The following is a 21,221-nucleotide window of genomic DNA, read 5'->3' as shown; positions in this document are numbered from 1 at the left end:
TTGCAGACGAATAAAGCCTCTCGGACGGTCAGAACACCATTATTCAAACAATTGAAACGCAAACAGAGGGCATCCACTTGTAGACCACCGACTTCGGACTCCATTGACTACGGAATCATACACACTTGGCAGCCAGAATCCATCTTTGATGTGATCTTGGGGAATATGTAATACTCGTTTTCGTGGACTGCCACTCCTACCCCTGCACGGGGAAGTATCAGTAAGGGAAGTTGTTAAGCAGGGTACACAAAATCAAATCAAATAATTAATTAGCATTGTGAAATTCTTGCTCGAAGGCTAAGGTTACATTATTCAGGTGAAGATGGGTGTATGTATGAGGCACAGATGCAATACAGGTTTTATATTAATTTAATGCACGTGTGAAGTGAGTTCTAGGAGCGAGAAACTGCTACTGATGAAGTCCCTACTACAGAGCTGTTGCGTTGCCGCATTATCATATACTGCATATGGATGATTTCTTCACTGCATCTTGGATTTGGGTTCTCACCCAAAAGGATGTCCGTCCACAAACTTTGGTATCGCATTGATTTGGCTTACTTTTATTTTTTATCTTTTTACTTGAGATTTATATCGTGCACGAAAAAAGATATAATTCAGTAAGTGAGTAGCGAACAAAATTCCCTAACTGGAAAACCTGGAATGTATTCATGAGGATAAAGTCGAACCTTTTCCTAACTAAGGAGGTTAAAGGAGCGGATCTACGCGAAAATGAAGAAATAAAAACTTTGAAGCCCACAACAGCGAATCTCTTTTGATACTGGCTAATGATTTGGTGGTATGAGGAAGCACTTTAGGGTGTCTTGGCCCAGGAAGGGAGCAGCACATTGCCTTGAGTTGCCTAGGTCAAATACATTCTTAGGAAAAATGGATGAGCAGGCCTCTGGGGAAAATCTAAGTAGCATTAATAAGAATTCTTTTAATAATTGGTCACAAAAGCAGTGCTTTTGTAAAAGTCCAGATAGCTCTCCAATGAGAAAGTATCACATAGTAAAACACAATAATGGCGATGAGAACTGACTGGGTTATATTTCTCTGCGTCCTCATTATATAAGTACCACCATGGAATCCTCCTGTTAACCTCCACACTTATGCTCTAGAATCATGCCCCATCGGATTTGTGCCCGGCCTGTGAGACTGGCAAGGAGGCTAATGCCCCTCTCATGAGACTGCACATAGACAAGATGTAAAAGGGATCTTGAAATGGCTAACATGTAAACCTGATAACAAGATGTGCAGTGGCTAATTAGCTCTGTAAAGATCAGCGGCACATGTGTTTCCCGCTTATTGTCTGGTGAAATTGTGGAGCATTGATGTGATCTTGAGCATTGTAATTTAGCTACGTTCTTTGTATTTTATATTGTGCATGCTGCTGTTATGCGTAGGATTAATGTTCTTTTTTTATGGCTGTCCTTTTATTCTGTATGTCGAAATAAAGGAGATATGACATACAGTAGCAACCCCAACAGGATTCAGTAAAGGGGTTTTTGCATAAGTCAGGCTCACAATTTGGGTTATACACAGTGCTAGGATAACCAGAAATATCTTGTGGTGTAGGTTTAGGAAAGGGAACATTTTCTGTAGTAATCGTGGGCAATGAAACCCTGGTATATAGGATGGAGGCTATTTGTAATTCCGGGGGGGAATCCATAGTTGGTTTTGACCCCCACACTCTTTACCTCGGTGCAAGGGTTGGAACAATGATCAAACTGTATTAGACAAATCTCAGCAGGCCAGAACTGGGGGATGCTCCAATAATCAGGAGTACTGTGCTTTCCCATATGTTGTCTGAGCTTGCTGACCGTCATACGTTAAATCCCATTCCTAGCACGTGGGAGCGTACTATGACCAACATTTCCCTATGCACAGTGGTGGTTTTCAGAAACATATTGATGGTTATAGGTTCAGGTGCCAAACGAACAAGCTGTTATGTTGTCACGGTATACATGCATGATTGCACATGTACTTTTCCAAAGAAGATCAGACTCTGGGTTTGGATTTTTACAATTTTTCATTGTATTCAACATCATTTCTATACACTGATACCCCAACACATGTTTCTTCATCACCACGGCTTCACCAGGGGGATGTACACTTAATAAAAATCTTTTTTGGACGAAAAACACAAAAAAGGAACATCATATGGTGAACTAGACAACTTTGATGGGATACCCTATCTTTAATATCAATTACTGTTTCATATGATATCAATGCTCACCTTAAAGTTGGTTGTATCAATTTTAGAAAGCATATATAATCCACTTTGAGAATGTCTCTTCAGTGATATGGTTTTCTCTCAGAAAGTCAGGAATTAACTGAATTTCTGTATGCCAACATTGAAAGCAATCAACAGATTTGGTTGCTCGTCTGCTTATTCCTGGGGGAATGGGTGCTTGAATTGGGAACGGTCCCCAGTGCAAGGGCCGCCAGAGGCAAGAAAGGTTGCAGGGGACCCAGAGTGCTTGCTTGTAGCTGACCTGTTTCCCACCCACGTGGCTGTCTGATACTGTAACCAAATGTATCCACGTACGTCCCTGGTTCTGGCAACCTTGTACCCAGTCTCAAAGAGGGTCTTTGCTGTCCATTGTACTATTGGTCCACTGTACTTGCATGCAGCCTGCATAACGAACCACACATTGCTCAGTCAGCGCCCCCACTTCCCTCAAATCCTTCCTGACCCGAGACACCTAGCACTTGTGTGTTAGAGTGGAAACATGAGAACACCTGTTCGGGTGAAAGCAAATTAAACCAGTAACACTGTTGCATAATTCACACTTACATTTCTAAGCCAAGAAAACGGCAGTTTCTCAGTTTAGATTTCAATAAACACAATATATATTCGACTTAAATGCATGATTATATGAGTGCAGACATAGCAGTGTAATTGCTCAACCCATGTCACAATAAACCATGATACTAAGAAAGGTGGGGTCTTAGTTCATGCTGCCTATTTTACCAAGCAATGACAGAACTTAAGATCTTTAATTGACACAATGATGACATTTAGTGTTGTGAATTTTGTCTTCCCACCCCCCATTCAAAATATACCAGATCCTGTTTCTCAAGCTGAAAGCAATAGGCTGGAGATGAACAGCATTTTCTGTTCCCAAGCATTTACCTTTAGAGAGACACAATTCTGCCCTCAGCCGCCAAGAGCCGCTGCAGGCCCTCCAGATCAATGGGATGGAAGACCAGGAAGCTGATATTACAGTATGTAAGTAAATAAATCAGCGTTTCAGGCCCTGCTTAGTTAGTCATACAATCCTTGAAATGTAGCAACTGCAGCTGGATGGCTTCTCTGGGAGATGTTTTCTCCCTCAAGAATCATCAGGCCAGTCCCTATCTTTAATCGCATAGATGAGCTAAACATTATGGAATGGTACCCAGATAATCCCCAGTAAACTAATTGAATTGACGCAAGAAGTCACACCCATCTATTTTTGTTTTCCCTGAGAGAGGATGGTATGCTCAGGCCTGTGGTCCTAGCTTGCTGTATCATGGGCCTCACGTTACACATCAATGACCAGGGAATGCTCAGCTGTAAGGTCCCAGGAAGTTGCAGCATCTCTGTAATTATTTCATTTATTTCTGCTGGGTTGGTGAGCTCTTCAGCAATGATCAGAGGCGTAGACAGGGTAGGGCCTGAGTGGCCAAGGCCCACCCAATATCTGTAAATGCCCTCTCAGCAGCACTGTGTGAGCCTTTACAGATGCTAATGTCACTGCAGTAGGCCCAACTACATTAGCTTCAGGCTCCAATTATTAGAAAACCCTGGCTACGCCCGTGCCAGTGATAGACATGGACAACAAATCCTGATGTGCCCCCACAGGATCTTGAGTTTCTCAGGGTAGGAGGTCAAACCACATTCTTCCAAGGTCCCTAGGTGAGTAATTCTATGATGCCCAGTGTGAAGAGGTACACTATTTGGTGGCAAACGCTTGAATCCCTCTCAGGAACAATGGCACAAAGCGCTCGTTTTGTCCTCTCTTTCTGTAAAATTCCAGGGCAGCATTCTGGAGTTGCACCTTTTTTCTATTAGCTATGTGTGGGATATGGATGAGCCCTACGCGATGAGGCTTATCAGCCTGGGTTTTCTGTAAGGCATTATAAGTCAATACCAGTCCTGATCTGTGTGACTAGGATGACAGAGAGGATCCCCATCCTGAGGTTTTGCTTGGGAAGAAGGCCATAGAAGTTGAATGTGGTGATTTCCCCCTTATTGAATGGCCACCAGAATGATTGAATGGATGCAGCCAGATGTTTGGGACATAGACCTTGATTCCTCAACCAAATTCCCCATGCAGATTGAGAGAGAACGAGTTTCATTCCCCTATTATTGCCCAGAAGTAGTAGAAGCCTACCGAGTGACTGAGCGAAGAACTCCCATGAAGAAGTGACAAGACTTACTGAAGCTTCTTGACAGCAAAACTCTGCCAGGACCTTTGAAGAATCAGAACTCCTATTTTCCATGGTAAGCATCATACCAATGTTCATCTCCCTTTTCTCAGCAAGTCCAGCTGGGGTGAAGTCCCACCAGCCACCACCTCAACTGCTCACAAGTCCCGGTTAAGTACATGAACTGATCTCCAGAAGAGAGAGTTTGAGGGAACTAAAACACCCTACGATTGAAAGAGCTAAAAGACCCCAGGTGTGAGCGCAGCAGCATGTGGTCCTTCACCTACTCTGAACTAAAGCAATCTTCTTACCTTTTTCTCATCACTGGATGTGGTTTGTAAAACCGCCAGTACCATCATCACTAGAGCTGTGTATAGAGAGGTAAAAGGTATTGTTTGGACCCAAGTATGGTGGACTGCACTTTCTAACCTATCAACAGCTTCGAAACCCTCTTGGTCTTCCTCTGGCAGTGTCCCATCCCATGTATGAGGGTTTCATGGTGGTGCAGCTTTTGGCGTTGCCATAAGCAACATTGTTGTGCGTGTGACATGCACCTAGTATTGGCTTGTACCCCAGAGATTATGCCAGGTGTGTGCGGGCCTGGGCAGCCTTTTCCTGTCATTTATGTGTCATTGGATAGGCACACTGTAATGTGTTGCTCCCTTTGACTGTACATAGAGCTTGGTCTTAGTTGTTGTTGCTTTCAGTCATCTCCAGTCTTCACACCACGCTCTTGGGGGTACCGCTGGACGTACATTTGGTTCCCCTCTGTGGCCATGTTAGGCTATGCACTGCCATTGATTGCGGGGGAGGGTGCATTCTGGTACCTGTAGTGCATTGCATGTGCTTGTCCTTTTGAGGTTGGTTTGGCCAAGTCAGTGACTGATACCTCCACAGTCATGTGCTACTCTTGTGTGTTGTGACCTGTCATTTGAGGGGTGGGCTAGTGTGTCCACCATGTACAGGGACAATTACTGACATGCATTTGTGACATTGCTGCCCCCACCCCCTTTGCCTTTCACTCATGGTGAAAGGTAGATGTGACTGTACATGTACTCACCCAACATCCAGGTCCTTTGTCCTCTGTGACGCTCCATGTCGGGCGGCAGCATGCTGTTAGCATTTGCCTGTCAGTGAGGGCCTAGGGTGTGGCCCTTGTGCGAGGGATCACTGCATGCCTCTGCCTCGACACCTGCATCCCCGTCATCCTCATCCTCCTCCTTTCCTTTGTCTCCTGTTGCCTCTGCCGGTACACCAGCCCCTGCAGCTGTGGTTTGGCATGCAGAGCCTCCCGATTCATGTTTGTGTTAATGACTGGCAGCGCTGTCGTTTTGGGAAGTGTCTTTGTGGAAGGTGTGGCCCTTTTCTACTCTTCCTGTGAGCATTGGGTGGATTGGGTGCACCTGTGGTCTTATCTCCTTCACCTGTTGTTCTTTTACCAGCTTCTTCGAGGCGTTTTTTATCTCGGTCTTGGTTTAGCCGGTATTACCATCAAATCCAATCTCATAATGTGCCGGTGTTCCCATTATGCCAGTATTACCGGCGCAGGTTTTATGGCCCATCCAGAATGTTTGTTGCCGGCATTACCAGCAACGGTAATTCCAGATGAGGTGATACCGGTGCCAGTAATTCCGGAAACTGTGTCCCAGCAAACTCCTACTTGGCCGGACGGGTAAAAGTGCTGGTTAGCGGTATTAGCAGCACTTTTACAGATTACCGGCAAACTTTTAATGAGGCTCATGGAGGATATCTTGAGGTGAAGCCGTTTGTTGTAGAATAATAATAATAACAACAACAAAGTGATATTCACTTTTGATCAAAAAACATTTATGCGGAAGCCCAGTAGTGAATATGCCAGACATTTCCAAAGAATTCTTTGTGCAAATAGATGCTTCTAGAGTCGGCTTTGGTGTAGTCTTATTGCAGATCAAAAAAGGGGCAGAAAAAGCTACAATGCATATCCGATAACACTCCATCCCTGGGAAATTAACTACCCCATAATAGAGCTTGAGGCACTCGCCAGAAAATGGGCTATCTAAATCTCCTTACTACCTGACTGGCCAAAGACTTTAATTGCTCGCTGACAGCTTCACTAGTTTGGATGTCCAGGAACACAGACACTAATCCCCGAGTCCTGTGGTGGTTTTCGTTTACCATCAAACATCAGGTGGCGCCGAAACAAGTTAACGCTGATTTCCTTTAACAGCATCTAAGGTCAGATAGTCTGTAGGGGGTGGGGGGAGGGGGAAGAAGTAGAAGACTTACGAGAAAGGGTGGAGGTGTGTGACAAGAACGGTAACCAGAGGCGGGAGGTCAACAGGAAGAACTCCAGAGTCAGTCCTACCCGTGGTGTGGGTGGTGGAAGCAGAGAGGTCCCTAATTCCTGTCTCCCCTTGTGTTGAGATGTTTGTTTGCAAACTGTTCTCCTCTCCAGCCTTGCCTTCTTTACCAGTTACTTGCCAGTGTTTTTCAATGAATTGCAGGGCTTCCACATCTGAAAGAAAGAAAACCCAGAAACCCAAAGTGGCATCGTCTGACCACTGCAGAGAGAGAGAGGGTGAGAGAGAGAGAGAGAGAGAGAAGAGAGAGAGAGCGCAAGAAAGAGAAAGAGCGAGAGCCTTCTCTGGGAACACACGCTGAAGCACGCCTGCAGGCATACCCCAGAGACGTCGGCAATGTGGGTCAAGGAGAGAGAGACTGCTTCCATATGCAGCGCCACAGAAGACCTTGCAAAAATGCCAGAACATATAAGCAAGCCCGTGCAACAACTCGAAGGCTCCCCCAGACCACCAGGAAACAAGAAGGGAGAAGGAGCCACCCTCCCCTCGAAATCTCATCAGGAAATCCGCAGAGGAGGGTACCGGAATACAAACATGCACATTGGCCTTCCTGAGGCACCAAACACAGTATGCAGCAATGCTGCAGGGCTCCCAAACAACAGAGAGGAGCTTTCAAGCCCCCTAGACCACCAGGGACTGAAATGTGAGAAGGAAACACCATCCCCAGACAGACTTACTGGGAAAACCCATGGAATCGGGTCCCGAACACAAACATAAATATTGGTCTTCCCTGTGCCAACTTCGGTACATGTCAGACCCACACTGAGAAAGTAGGTTGGGATTAGCCCCCTATTTATGATTTATTTCCTGCACATGCCCCGGTGGCGAAGACCCAGCCAGATTATACAAGGAAAAGGGGTCCAATCTTGAGACAGAAAAGGAGATATAAGCAAGGAAAAGGAAGCGTGGGTTTTTCGGGTGAGGTCAGAGGTGGAGATGAAGGACACCAAGAGACCAGCAAGAGGAAGGAAGTAGCGGCAGATTGTGAAGGCAATTTGTCGAGTAGGTGTGGTTCTGCAGCATGTGTAGATAAGGTAGGGTAGGGTATGGAGTGTTAATGAAGAAAAAATTATTGAGTGAAAGAAGGGTGTCTGAGTAGTAGTTTGGATGGAGGAGTTTTGGGTTGGCGGGAGGAGCAGCGGTTTCGAAGGAGGAGTAGTAATAATGAAAACATCAAAGGGATAGAAGAGTGGTGGGATGAGTGAGGTGGAGTGGACAAGAGGAAAGAGTGGGAGAGGCGAGACCCAGTGTTAGAAGATAACCAAATCCAACAGGATATTTGCAAGGCACATACACAAATCCCATTAGGTCACTAACAACTGAATAGAGTAGGGGCAGTTAGGAAGTCCCTGAAGGAGTTCAGAGAGCCATCATTTAGAACATTGTTGCTAGCTCAAGCCAGTATTTAGACAGTAGTGGTCAATAGTCAGTAGTACTAACCATGGGTTATGGATGCCTGGCTAAGGAAAGGGGGTCATAACAAGGCGAGACAGAGAGAGGGACAGCAATCAGTCACACAAAGAGAAAAATAAAAACCCTTGAGCCATCTCTGCACCTTGGCGTGATTTTTGTGCCATCTGTAACACATTAGAGTGCCATTTGTTTTCACAGGAAGTTGGGCATATAGCATAATGGCACCCTAACCATGCAAAGCGAGAGAGAGGTAGAACGTTTATTTTTGGAATGTCAATTTGGGCAAGAAAAAATAGGAGAACAATCTGCTGCCATTTCAGTAAATCCTTCAGAAGAACAGGCTCAAAATGGATTGTGTACTGATCATTGGGGTTAGCTGAAATTTGATCCTGGCATATTCAATAATATTCTGTAGATTGGATGCGCTATATTAGCTTGGAAAGTTGAGAGCTAGTACATGTGTTGTATTCAAATTCAATTTGTATCCAGCGACTATATCCTACATTAGTAGTAACTAAACCAATGGCATTTATTGCCACAGGCTATTCGAAGTGAGTCTGGCGATATCGCAGGCAAAGATATTGATGCCTGCATAACCTGCACTGTTAGATACGGGGAAGGGGAAAGATATGACAATAACATTGGTGAGGTTCAGTACCTAGCGTAAAAATGGCAAGTGGCAGTGGGCAGCTATGGTGTGAGCTGTGCTCAACAGATATGCATACAAACGGATTAAGAGCTAATCGCTTTAAGAATAGGCCACTTTCGGAACAAGCCCAGGCAATAGAAGGCCACTGCAGTTGTGATGGGAGCAGTATAAAAGCTGTATAACGTGACATACTGTTTCCATTGGTGCGTGATAAATGGCACTGATGTCGGTAATAAATGGCACAGGCAAAATTATCGAGTGTGGGCCCAAGAACTTCCCACCTTACACAGTCAAATGCCTTCACCACACACAAACAGGAAGAGGGGTCTTAGAACTGCTGCAGTGTCAGTGGGGTGATGTTGTGGAGAAACAAGATCAAAGAGAGATGGGGGTCATCTCAGTGGCTCAGTTTGATATCTTTGCAAAGAAGTGAAAATGAGCTACATGATGAATACAAGGCGAGATGTTCTTGGAGCTACAATTATATTGCAATTCTTCAAAGAATGGGGAGGGATACATCGCTCTGTGAAACCAGCGCGGCATGCCAGAGCGGGCCAGAAGATTCTGTGAAACTCAGCCAGAGGTCCATCATATCCACTGATTGGATCATTTGGCATCTTCATGAAGGTCTCTCTCACTTCACTTAATTTAGGAGGTTCAGAGCCTTGATGGTACTTTGTGATTTATTTGTATGCTGTCATTTCATTGGTGAAAGCAGATGGTAATTAGAGCCAAGACAGAACACATGAGGTAAAGCATGAGCGTAGCAATTCAATTTCTAGGTGTTTTACAATATCAGAGTAAATGACAAAATGAGAACATTAATCAATTGGAGAAAAATAATTTGGTATGGTTGCCTTTACAGATATGAAGTTGGGGATGAAGAGGGGACTCAATGACAAGCCAAGAAATGACAGGGAGACGACATCGGGCCTCATTATGACCCGGGCGGTAAGGGATTACCGGTACCGGTAAGGGCACTGGTGCCGGTAATCCCTTACCGCCCAATTACGAGGTCCCTTTGCGGGTCCCTACCATAACGGCTGGTTTTACCAGCCGTTAAGTAAGGGACCCTCAAAGGGACCTTGGAGGTAATTACGGTACCGCAATTTGCGATACCATAATTACCGCCTTCCCCATTTCCATTGAGCCCTATGGGGGCATAAATGGGAATGGGGAAGGGCCAATGGTGAATGGGGAATTACCGCCCCGCCAACCTTGGAATGTGTCGTTAATTCCGCCATTCACATGGCGGAATCAGTAAAATACCGGCCAAAACCATGGCGCAACTAGCGCCATGGTTAACAGACGGGTCGTAATGAGGCCCATTGTATGTATCCCAAGTTAGAAGATGAGCATTCAGATAATTAATCTCTGAGATGTTATACTTTGCCTGGTGATTGCTGCAAGAAAAATGCTAAAAGCGGACATGCGTATTGGCTAAACTCAGGAGCTTCTATTTTGTATGCCCTCTTGTTCTACTCATAGCCATCATTAAGATTGAATGAAACATAGGCACTTATCTGAAGTTGCCAGAAAGTGAAAGGTGTATCTAAATGCAGTTTTGCAGATACTGTGTACGGGTTTGTTGATGGGTGATCCAGTCCACTTTACTTCTCAGGATATTTCCTCAGCGCATAGTTTAAGCAGGCTCCCCGGATGACATATTACAACTTATCCCAAACCCCAAAAAAGTGGGCTGATCTACCTGCTCTGTGGGTGTGTCTTATAGTGTTACTACCGATACTGGACCAGTTGTGAGAAGAGAGGAAAGCTTGCACTGCTGCTACTGCCTGTATTTGTGATGTAGTCCGGAAGCGTGCCCTGACGATGCCTGAGATGTACCTTCTCTGTGACAGTGAAACATGCATGGCTGCTGTAGGTGCAGTACCTGTTACGAGGGAAGATTGCAAGGTTGTGATGAACATGTTGTGTGGTATTGTACTGTATCTGTTCATTCAATAGGAGCCACGTTGGTGCTGCTGCTTCTGCCTGTTCTGTAGAATGGAAAGAGCCAATGTTGCTGCTTGTGTTTGATTTATTATGCGAGTGAAGCTTGCACTGCACCTGTTCTGTGAATGAGGAGAGCATGGACCAGTTAGTGCTGTATCTGCTGCGTCTGCTCAGCGAGCAAGAGGGAAGTTAGCAAAGCTGCTGCATGTACGGTTCCTAGAATGGCATTGTGGAAAGAGTTTCATTGAGCAATATAGAAACTTGCATATGCATAAGTTCTTAAGACTGGAGAGTTCTGTACATGGGTACCTGAGGATGAACCTGGCCATGTTCAGCTATTTCCTGCATATCAGTCTCTGCATGAGCATAAAAGATGATGATGATAGGTTATTTATAATGCGCTTAATGCCCAGAGGCTTCGAAGCACGGACCCAGGGAATCGAACCTGTGGTGCTCCATGTCGTCTTGCTTCAAAGGCGAGCACATTGTCCCTGAGCTATCCTCCCGAGACAAAAAGGATGTGCCAGTCTATGTGAGGTTGCAACATTGCTTGTGAAGTTAAACAGACACATAAACCTGTCCCTGCTGCATGATGTAGTATGGAGACATGTTAAGCAGCAACTGTGAGACTGGAACTGGGAATATGACAGTGGTATTTGGCATGTGAGGAAATACTTCATTTTTGTGTGTTTTACCTTGGGTTTATAGTTGTGAGGCGGACCTTGGATTTATGAATGTGTTCCTGGTGGATCATAGAATATTAAGGTGCTCCATGAATAAAAGGACAGTAAGAAGGCTATGCAAGGTTGTGTACCTAGACAAATGACTGTGATCCGGGCATATAGCAGAGCACACGAGAAATGGTGTCTTAGTAAATTAGAGTGCTTAATGAAAATGAGGAGCTGATGTTTGTGGAAACTCCTAATGCACATTGGGTAATCACTCGGCGCCTGCCACTAATTGAGTCTAATCAGTATAATTCACAAATGGAAGAGATTGCCAGAAAGTGGTCCATGTTGCACTTACCATGATGTGCTGCTCCAGTTCTTTGTTCACAGTTGTAGTATCCTGGCAAATAACGAAGTCGGGTTACCAGGAACACCCTGTGAACAGAAAGGAACCTGTAAAGTATTGGTTGAACTATTTTGTAGTAAGAATAATGGGGAAATGGTGTTAGAATACTGAAAGCATATCCAACAGCTAAGAGAACAGGCTACATTCCCTTGAGCCAGTAGGGAGAAGAATGTGGTGCCTGCCCTGATGAGCATAAACAGGACTCATCTTCTCGTGTACCGGGCACATGATATATTCTATTAAGAAAACAGCCATTGACTGATTAAAGCTGAAATCGTCAAGGTCGTAGCATTGCTATAACTTTCATGAAAAAGGTACTGCCCGCAGTTTTACCACACAACGTTCATGGATTAGCGAGCAATGTTAATGTTTCCCATCATGACGATAAGAAACCTGCTCCTCATTTTCTAATATTTTTCAACATTTGCAAGCTCACAACAAAAGATTCCCCCTATACATCACTTTGAACTTTAAAGGTTTGAAACTTAAATCATGTTAGTGTTGATTATGCCTTTCCTCGGTTGCTTCACTACATTTTAGCCTATACCATTATTTTAATTATTTTAGTGCTGAGCATAAGATCCCTCATATTGACAATGGGGGTCATTAGGAGTTGGGCGGTAAGGGATACCGGGCACCGATAAGGAGACCAGTGCCGGTAATCCCTTACCGCCCAATTCCGAGGTCCCTTAGCACAAACCGTAAAGGACGTGTGTTTTGACCACACGTCCTTTACGGGTCCCGCTAAGGGTCCAGGGCGCTAATAACGGGCCTGCTATTCGCGGGCCCGTTATTACCGCCTTCCCCATTCCCATTGAGCCCTATAGGCTCAATGGGAATGGGGAATGGTTGGTTGAATGGGGATTTACCAGGTCCTCCAGGGTCGGAATGACCTGGTAAGTCCCCATTCAACCAGACCGGTGCCAGACCCGGTATCGGAGGCAGCCATGGTGCAAATAGCGCCATGGCTACCTCCAATCTCGGAATGAGGGCCAATGGGTCCTAATTTACTAACTACTTTTGGTCGTAAATTATGATGAAAGTCATTTAGTGGTAGGTGCAGTTTAAATTACATCCAGATTGGTGGATTTACTAACTGAGACACTGAAACTTATGTAGCAGATCTTACACTGTGCACAAAACCGGACGCAAGTCAAATCTGATTCACTAAGAAAAATCACCTATGTCCAAAACTCTCCGATGCAAAATCCTTCAGCAGAATGCATGCCATCACAACTGGATGCAATAAGTTACCAAACAAGCAAACATGACATTTTCACTTCAAACTCAAAAACATTTCTCACAAGCACCCACACACTTTCGTCATCCATCCCTGCCGTCAACACGCAAATCCACAAACTATTGTGGACTCCCCAAGATCCACGTTTGCTTAGTAAATAACTTCAAACTTACACTCCGGGGGCATCACACCTGAAACTAGTACACACCAACAGACACACCCCAAAAATGAAGGACACACCCACCCACACGCCCACCAAAATAATAGTCACACAGACCTGACACGACCACAAATCACAGAACACACCTAGAGAAAAACCCATACAGAGACGACCATGAGAGTATGTCTAAACATTGAGGGAAGACTAACAAGCAATTGAGACTGGTAGGGGTGTTAAACAGGGTTGTCCCTTAGCACCTGCAATGTTTAACCTTTACCTCTCGGACTTGGGTGCTTGATGTTTTCCACCAAAAATTGGACGGTCCCATGTGACTCATTTGCTATACGCAGACGGCTTGGTCTTACTGGACCACACGGCAATAGGGTTGCAAAGGCAACTGAAAAGGTTAGCTGTATATGCGTTTGAGAAGGATTTACAAATCAACTCCAACAAAACAAAAATGTAAGTCCTAGAAATAGGTGGAGGCAAGAAAAGCCAGTCTTATAACTGGTGGCTGGGTGACTTACAGTTAGAAAAAGTGGATTAGTTGAAATATCTGGGGTGAAAATCAGTAAAAGCTCAGTGGAACTGCATAATCTCCTAGCCTTAAGAAACAAAGTGAAAATGCTGGCTAATCAAGCTCTGGTGTTGAAACAGAGATTCCGTCACTACTCGATGCTGCCCTTGTTCGAGTTCTGCAGGGGAAAGGTTGTGCTGATTCTATCCTATGATGCTGATGCACTAGTACAGTTCCCTAAGGGGCACTGGGCAGGTCTGGGAGGGCTGTTTTTGAAGTGGGTCGTGGGGCTTCCAAAAAAGGTCCCAATACAAGTAATCCAAAGGGAGATGGGTCTGATTTAGTTAAAACCAACAACTGAATGGAAGACTGTGATGTTCTTTAGTAAATATATGAAAGAAGACGCGACCTCTATTTGTCCACTCAATAAAGCAGAATTAAGTAGAGATTTTGGCGGTGAGGTATCCACATGTGTAGCAAATTGTCGATCTACATTAGATGACCTCAATGCTACAGTCGCAGACCTGCAGTTGACCCCAAATAAATGTAAAGGGAAGATCTGGGAACTGGACTGGATCGCTTCTTGTGAAGAAGCAAATCAATACAAAATGTACAGGAACTTGGCAAATGAAGTTAGAGCATGGAGAAATGTCCCAGAATATATAAGGAAATTCCCAGATCCACTTTAAAGGACTCGAATTCTGTGGATGCTTTTAAACCTGTTGAGAACGAATGACGTCTTATCTGTGAGAAACAAGACTGGGTTAAGGAATGTTATGTGTAGATTCTGTAACAGAGAAGGTTCACAGGAAACCATAAAACACCTCCTTACGCTTTGCACTGCCCTGACTGCTATAAGGACAAACCTATGGGCCTCATTACAAGTGTGCCGGTTCGGAAACAACGGTGCCGGTAAGCCTACCAGCACTCTTGTTTCCGGACCGGCACACTACGGTTTGTCTGCCAGAGCTGCTGTGCCCGACAGGGCACACCCTGCCGGACACAGCGACCATAGTAGGCAAGCAGTTACAGAAGCAACGGCACCTTTATTAACGGTGACTGTGCTTCATCCCATGGGACTCCATGGGAATGGGGATTAACAGAATTACCGGCGCCTGACTTTGTGGCCACCGGGGTTGTAATACCCTGGTGTTACCGGGAAGTCAGGCGCCGGTAGTTCTTTACGGGGCTGGCGGCAATCTGCGGGTATCATCGGCAGGGTTACCGCCGGACCCGTAATGAGGCCCCATTTGTCTGATTTTTGGCAGAGGTTCCATCACCGTCAGTGGAGGAATGGTGGTCCCTCTTGTTAAGGGGGGAGGGGCAGAAACTCTATGGTGATTGCTAGAGTCACATTTTTAAGAGAATGTCTAAAGGAAGAGGATGGGCAAATAGACTGCCCCCACAAGCCCGATGAAGAAGGACTCTGAAGCCAACTAATAGCAGTGCTGTGGTGTTTTGAACTTATGCTTATTTTAAAGGATTTTGCTAAACATTTCACTGAACTACAACGCAATGAATAAAAATAAAACTGAAACATCCATAACATGTGGGCCAGAGAGGCAGGAAGGCAGCGAAAACAATGCCACAGACACGTGCAACTTACATGTCGGACTTCCCTAATCGGACAGTACGCCATAAAATAGTGGAACATTCACCAAATGTCACATTAATGCTAAGACTCCTCCCACTATGTCAATATGATCAAAGCGAAGAGAAACAGCACTCACAGGACACACACAACGCCCAGATACACACATGCATACCAGAACACACCGAAACACAACTATAGTTAATGCACCCAAATACATGAGCACAAATGTGACCCCATCAAGACATTGTGGCCCCACGATCAGCTACAAGGTGCACAGTCAGAACATTAAGTTGCCCTGATCACATGTGGTCACAACACCTGCGCACACGCTCAACCAATGCAGGACACATGGTTAACACTACATAACTGAATGACACACACAACCCAATCAGCAGCACACGCCTACACCCCCTTCTCCGATAATAAAAACAAGCACACCAATGGCCTGAATTAGTGCAGAGGTTGTGGTGTCCTGCAAGATGGAAACTGCAAAGGAGGTCTGGCATAAGATGAACTTCACCGAAAGGTGAGGTGGATCTGATAGAGGACTTAATCTACAGCCACCCGACACACGTGCTTCATATGCCAGAATATCGCACCACGAAGAGCCAGAAGCATGCACACTGCCTCATGCTCACAGAGCAAATTATCACCCTGAGCATCCAGCAACGCACCTGAAGCGAAATAAAAAATAAGTGGTTGTACGAAAAGCAGAGGATGAAACTAAAAAACAACCAGCACTCTGTTGCCCACGCTCTCGGAGGAGAATCACAAGGCTCTGGGTTGTGACTGATGTCCATGAAAGAGAAGATCCCAAGTATGATCCCAGAGGAGGTGAGCACTGGCTTACGAGGCACAGCAACAGGGATGGACGTCTGTGGTAAGTACATCAACTTTGCGTACACACTTAAATACACATCTCTGACGCACACGCAGCATTTCAACAATTCATATAAGTGGCTCAAAGGGGACACAACACGCACACAGGCCATGACCCATACCTATTGCAAGTACACCAAACCGTCCTACGGCATGAAGTACACACCATAGCGTACACGCCACATACGGAACTGGATGCAGTTGTCAACAACACACATGTCCGTCTCAGTTACAACCAAAGGGAGCATACCACCAGGTACACGTACACGCATTGTACAGCACAGGACGGTGTTACAAACAATGGGTGAAAAGTGCTCAATAACATGGCCATGGAATACACAAATGGAATGGTGAGTGCAGGAAAATGAGACATACACAATTCCGGTTGCATCCACTGAGGGAGTCTGAGGTACAAGTGGTCAACAGAAAGGTGAAAAGAAATACAAAATATATAAGGCACACTACCACCTCAACATCCTCTTCCTTCACCTCGTCATACAGGGGCCATTGGCCTGGTTGAAGGAGAACCCACTGTGTGACCCTGCTGGTCAGCCCTGGGCATAGGAGGAGAGCACAGGGGACCTGTAAGGCAGAGAGACTGCATTTGGCAGCAATGGATGTTGTTGGATGACACACTACAGCAGTGTTAATGGCCCTCAGTTCCCCTCTGTCTGCCTTCAACTCGGATCTCAGTCCGGCTACCTCCTCCCCCATAGCCCTCTGCATCTTCCTTGCTTCCCTCACCTCCCTTGCCACCTCATGCAGGGCCCCCAGGAACAGTCATTGGAAGTCTTCCCTGGCACCTCGAGGTGTGGGAACCCGAGCCATGGTGACATCTGTCTGCTCCTGTGAAGGGGCAGTAGAAGCGGTCGCTGGGGCGGTCACAATTGCCTCCATAGGTAGTCGAGCTGCAGCCAGCACAGATGGTCCATGTAGCGCAATGGGCATTGTGGGGCCCTTTCCTGCAGGATTCGCAGGACACGGACATGCCCCAAGCAGGGCAGAAGGTGGGGGTACACTCCCTGTGCACTTGTGCTGGCCCAAGTTCCGTAAGGAGGGCAGGTGTCACAGGGGAACAGGAGTGTGAGACAGTCCAGGAAGGGGAGCTGGCCTCATGCATCTGGCTGGGAGATACATGAACGAGTGGTGGGGGGGGAGGGGGGGCACATGTGAAGCAGAAGGAGGCACATGAGCCGCAGCAGACGGAGCTACAGTAGTCCCTAGGGGGCTACATGGCTCTGCATACCCTGCCTGCTACCACTCCTGTGCCTCCTCATGTCTCACCTGTGCCTCCACCTCTGATGACTCCACCTACACCATTCCCCTCCTGTTGTGCGTCCTGTGTGCGGGCCGCAGCTTTGACACACTAAGGATCACTGGCAACAGAGGCAGCAAAAGAGAGGAGAAATTGACACAAAATGCACGCACCAAGGGAGATACAGCACAAACATGTGGCGCACAAACATGTGGTGCACACATTACGTATACACATGCAACAGACACAAGATACATCAGCACATGCGGACACCAAGCCAATGCTACCCTGCGTTAGTTGTTGAGCAAACCTGCATGTGGAACACACACACACACAGGGAATGACAGGCATGTCATGATATTTACAGACCGTAGTGGCCTATAAGATGGACAAGAACTACTGGGCCTGTGCACGTCTCTGTGGTGCAAATCCGGATTAGGACCCAGAGTTCCAGGAGCCTGATTCAGGCACAAAGCATTGCATTGGCAAGGATGAATCATCTGGCCTTACCTCAAGCAACTTCTGTGCCTTGAGGACAGTCACGTGCCTGAGGTCATCCCAGCGCTTCTTCACCTCCTTGGCATTGTGCAGGTACACCCCAAGCATGCTGATGTGGCATGTGATCTTGGACCCTACTGCCACCTTGGTGTGCAGCGAGCTATGACCAGTCAGGTGCCCATATGTGTAAAAAGTCAAAGGGCGGAGTGGCTTGGAGCGACATCGATGTGGCTGCTCCCCTAAGGCCAGCCGTCTGAAGCCCGCCGCAAAAACTGAAAAGATGCGGCTTCCCGCTTCCCAGCGGGAGCCCAATTAACACCCAGGGCGTTGGAACACCTGAGGCGTCTATGGGCCGAAGAAGGGAGCATAATGCTCATGTGGGACAGAGTTATCCACCCAGAACCCCGACCTCTGAACGGCGTCGGAAGATTCAAGATGGCGGCCGCGCCTATCCTCTGGGACTGGAGGTGGTGCTGACTGCTTCCGCGATGGCCCCCGGCATCTGCGGGGCTAGCCTCGGATCTCGGGTCTGCCGAGGGCGCCGTGCGGCTGGTCTCCCCGGAACCCCCTCCCGCAACCACTCTAAAGCAAGTGGCCCCAGCGGGCCGCACAACGAGGTCCGCGGCACCTCCGCAGCGCACTCCGCCGGTCCGCGACCCCCACGGGGTGTGGTGCCTTCCTACGCGGGATCTCAGCGTCGGCTCCAGCTCCGGAGGGGACGACGGCACAATCGGTGCACCATCGGGTAGGGGCTGCTGGGGGGTGAGGGAGAGGTGGGGGCCTTTTTCACGCCCTTCCCAGGCCCCCACCAGAGGAGCTCACAGAACGTGCACCAATGGGGTGCAGAGAGGCAGCTCCCCCCCCCCCCGGCGGCCCCTGGAACTTTCTTCAGTCTTCTTTCGGAGCTGATCAATGCCAGTGGCAGAGGGCGCATCCAACACTGAGCCCACACTCTCGATTCCTGGGTCGCCCCAGCCCATACCCATACTCTGTGCCTCTCCTCTGGCCTGGTATGCAGAGGATCCTCTTCACCTTCTGCCCCAACAGGTTGGATGAAGTTGGCGTCTTGTGCGCTCATTAGACCCCACCCGGTAATCGCTGGGGGCCACCCACTTCCATCTCTAGGCCTACGGCACCCCCAACTTGCAGCCCCAGGCCCTGGAACTCTCAGCTACCGCTCAGCGGGGGCAGGCGGACCCGCCAGGCGGCAATGCCATCCGCCTGGTGCCCCGACCCGGTGGTGGTGTTCTCGGTCTCGGGTGCAGGTGGACTGTGCACCAGAACTGGTCGCCCTGCTTCGGCCCCTTCCCCTCCCCTCCAGGGAGGAGGCTTTCACCCCACCTCGTTCTCAGAAGCGGCACACTCCAGCTATCCACTTCCTGGGGCGCCCCGGCCCATTTCCCCACTCACGATCCTTCCCCCAATCTGATTCCAGGGGGGACCCATTAGACCCGACGTCTCTCTGTGGTGGAGTGACTTACCTCCTCTCCCCACCAGACAGAGGGGACATTTCCTCCACCCAAAACCCTCGGATCTGTCGGGTCTGACCCTCTATGCTGGGGTGCCCCATACCTGCAGTCCCTGGGACCAGCACCCCCAAGCCACAACCGGCGCCCCTGTAGCTGAACGCAAAATCAGCCTCTCTAACATCTTTTCCGCCCCACGATCCGGCACTATGTCCAAACAAACGAAAGCAACCAAAAACGCAGATATCGCCACCATACTTACAGCACCAGACAGGGGGAAAAAAACAGATCTTGCCAAGTCCACCCCACAGGATTCCCATGAGGGGGGGTGATACCCCGGCCACCAGGGGAGACCTATTGTCTTTTATGGCAAACATTAAAGCGGAATTTAGGTCCTGCATGTCTAAACTCACCACCAAATTAGATAAAACTGACCACAGGGTAACTGAGGTGGAGCAAAGGCTGGGTGAGGTCGAGGACCGCTCCCAGGACCAGGCAACCACACTAGGGGACATCCAACAGGCAGTAAGAGCTCTCCAAGACAAATGTGAAATCCTCGAGTTCAAGCAGGAGGACTTGGAGAACAGAGCCTGCTGCAACAACCTTCAGATCCGGGGAGTCCCATCCTCGGTCCCAGACAAAAAGCTGCCAGAATATGTAAGGGACTTCTTCCAAGCCCTCCTCCCGCAACTGGGCAAATCCCAATTACTGCTGGATCGTACTCACAGACTGCGCCCGTGCCGGGGAGTGGACTCGGACCTCCCTCCAGATGTCATCACTAGAGTCCATTACTTCTCCACGAAAGAAGCCATTTCCGCTATCAGCCGCACACGAGATGAGCTCACCTTCCAGGGCTCACCTCTTCAGATCTATCAGGATCTCTCGCTCCTGACTCTCCAGAGGAGAAAGGCGCTCCGACCCCTGGCCCTCTTCCTTCAGGAGCAACAAGTCCGGTACAGATGGCTTTTCCCAACGGCACTGCAATTTTCATTTAATGGCTCTCTGCGGAGAATTAGTCACCTGGAAGATACCAGCAAGATCATGCACCCATCTTCCTCCAAGGAGGCAGCTTCGCCGAACCCGGAGGCAACAGGGAGCCCTGAATCAGCCCCCTCCCCCGCAACCCAGGCGGTCCTCATGGTCGAGGGCATCTCTAAACAACAGGAGGAGGTAATCAGATCTTAAGTCGTACTAAAGGACCCACTGCTGCACTATCAGCCTAGGCGCCCAACCCTTTGCTAATGCAAAGCATCAGTTCCGGCCCTGCATAAGTTTATTGTTACCCATTGCAGCGGGCTTCACCCACGGCCCATGCCCATTCCACACATGTTACTCTTACTGTCTCAGTTGGCCCTGTTGGCCAGGGGCTGGGCTGCGCTCACAATGTTGTCCACCCCGCCAGTTAAAAAGTTGGCCTCCCGTTGGTGGCCGGTGTTAAAACCCCAAGAGCAGGACAGCACGCATCCAACCCAACCCTATGATGGCAACTAAGGGGCGTTCTTCCAACTCCCCATAATAGAGGCGTTGGACCGGGACCATCAGACTCTACGATGCCTTTCGCTAAACGTTAACGGGCTTAACGCCCCCTCCAAGCGCAAGTCGATCCTACAGAAACTGCAAGACAAGGAAGCTGCGGTGGCGATGCTGCAAGAAACTCATCTCCTTCCGGCAGACTTTGGACGCCTACGATCCCGTATATACGCACGTCAGTTCTTTGCCTCAGGAGACTCTAAGAAAGGGGGCACAGCAATCCTGTTTAGGAAAGACCTAA

The 21,221-nt window shown here is 47.8% G+C and overlaps 1 protein-coding gene across 2 annotated transcripts in view; it reads right to left on the bottom strand.

Annotated features, from left to right (window-relative positions):
* LOC138516246 (uncharacterized) overlaps positions 1–21,221 on the bottom strand; it is a 342,716-nt gene that overhangs the window by 296,769 nt on the left and 24,726 nt on the right. For both annotated transcript variants that reach the window (XM_069631229.1, XM_069631230.1), the window contains exon 2: positions 11,794–11,870. In XM_069631229.1, coding sequence (XP_069487330.1) covers positions 11,794–11,870 — 77 coding nt within the window. The remainder of the gene's footprint in view (positions 1–11,793; positions 11,871–21,221) is intronic.

This window comes from Ambystoma mexicanum, chromosome 6q (assembly GCF_040938575.1).
Source record: "Ambystoma mexicanum isolate Mex_15411 chromosome 6q, UKY_AmexF1_1, whole genome shotgun sequence".
NCBI lineage: Eukaryota > Metazoa > Chordata > Amphibia > Caudata > Ambystomatidae > Ambystoma > Ambystoma mexicanum.
The sequence above is the reverse complement of the archived record's forward strand: the minus strand, read 5'-3'. Positions and strand labels throughout refer to the sequence as shown.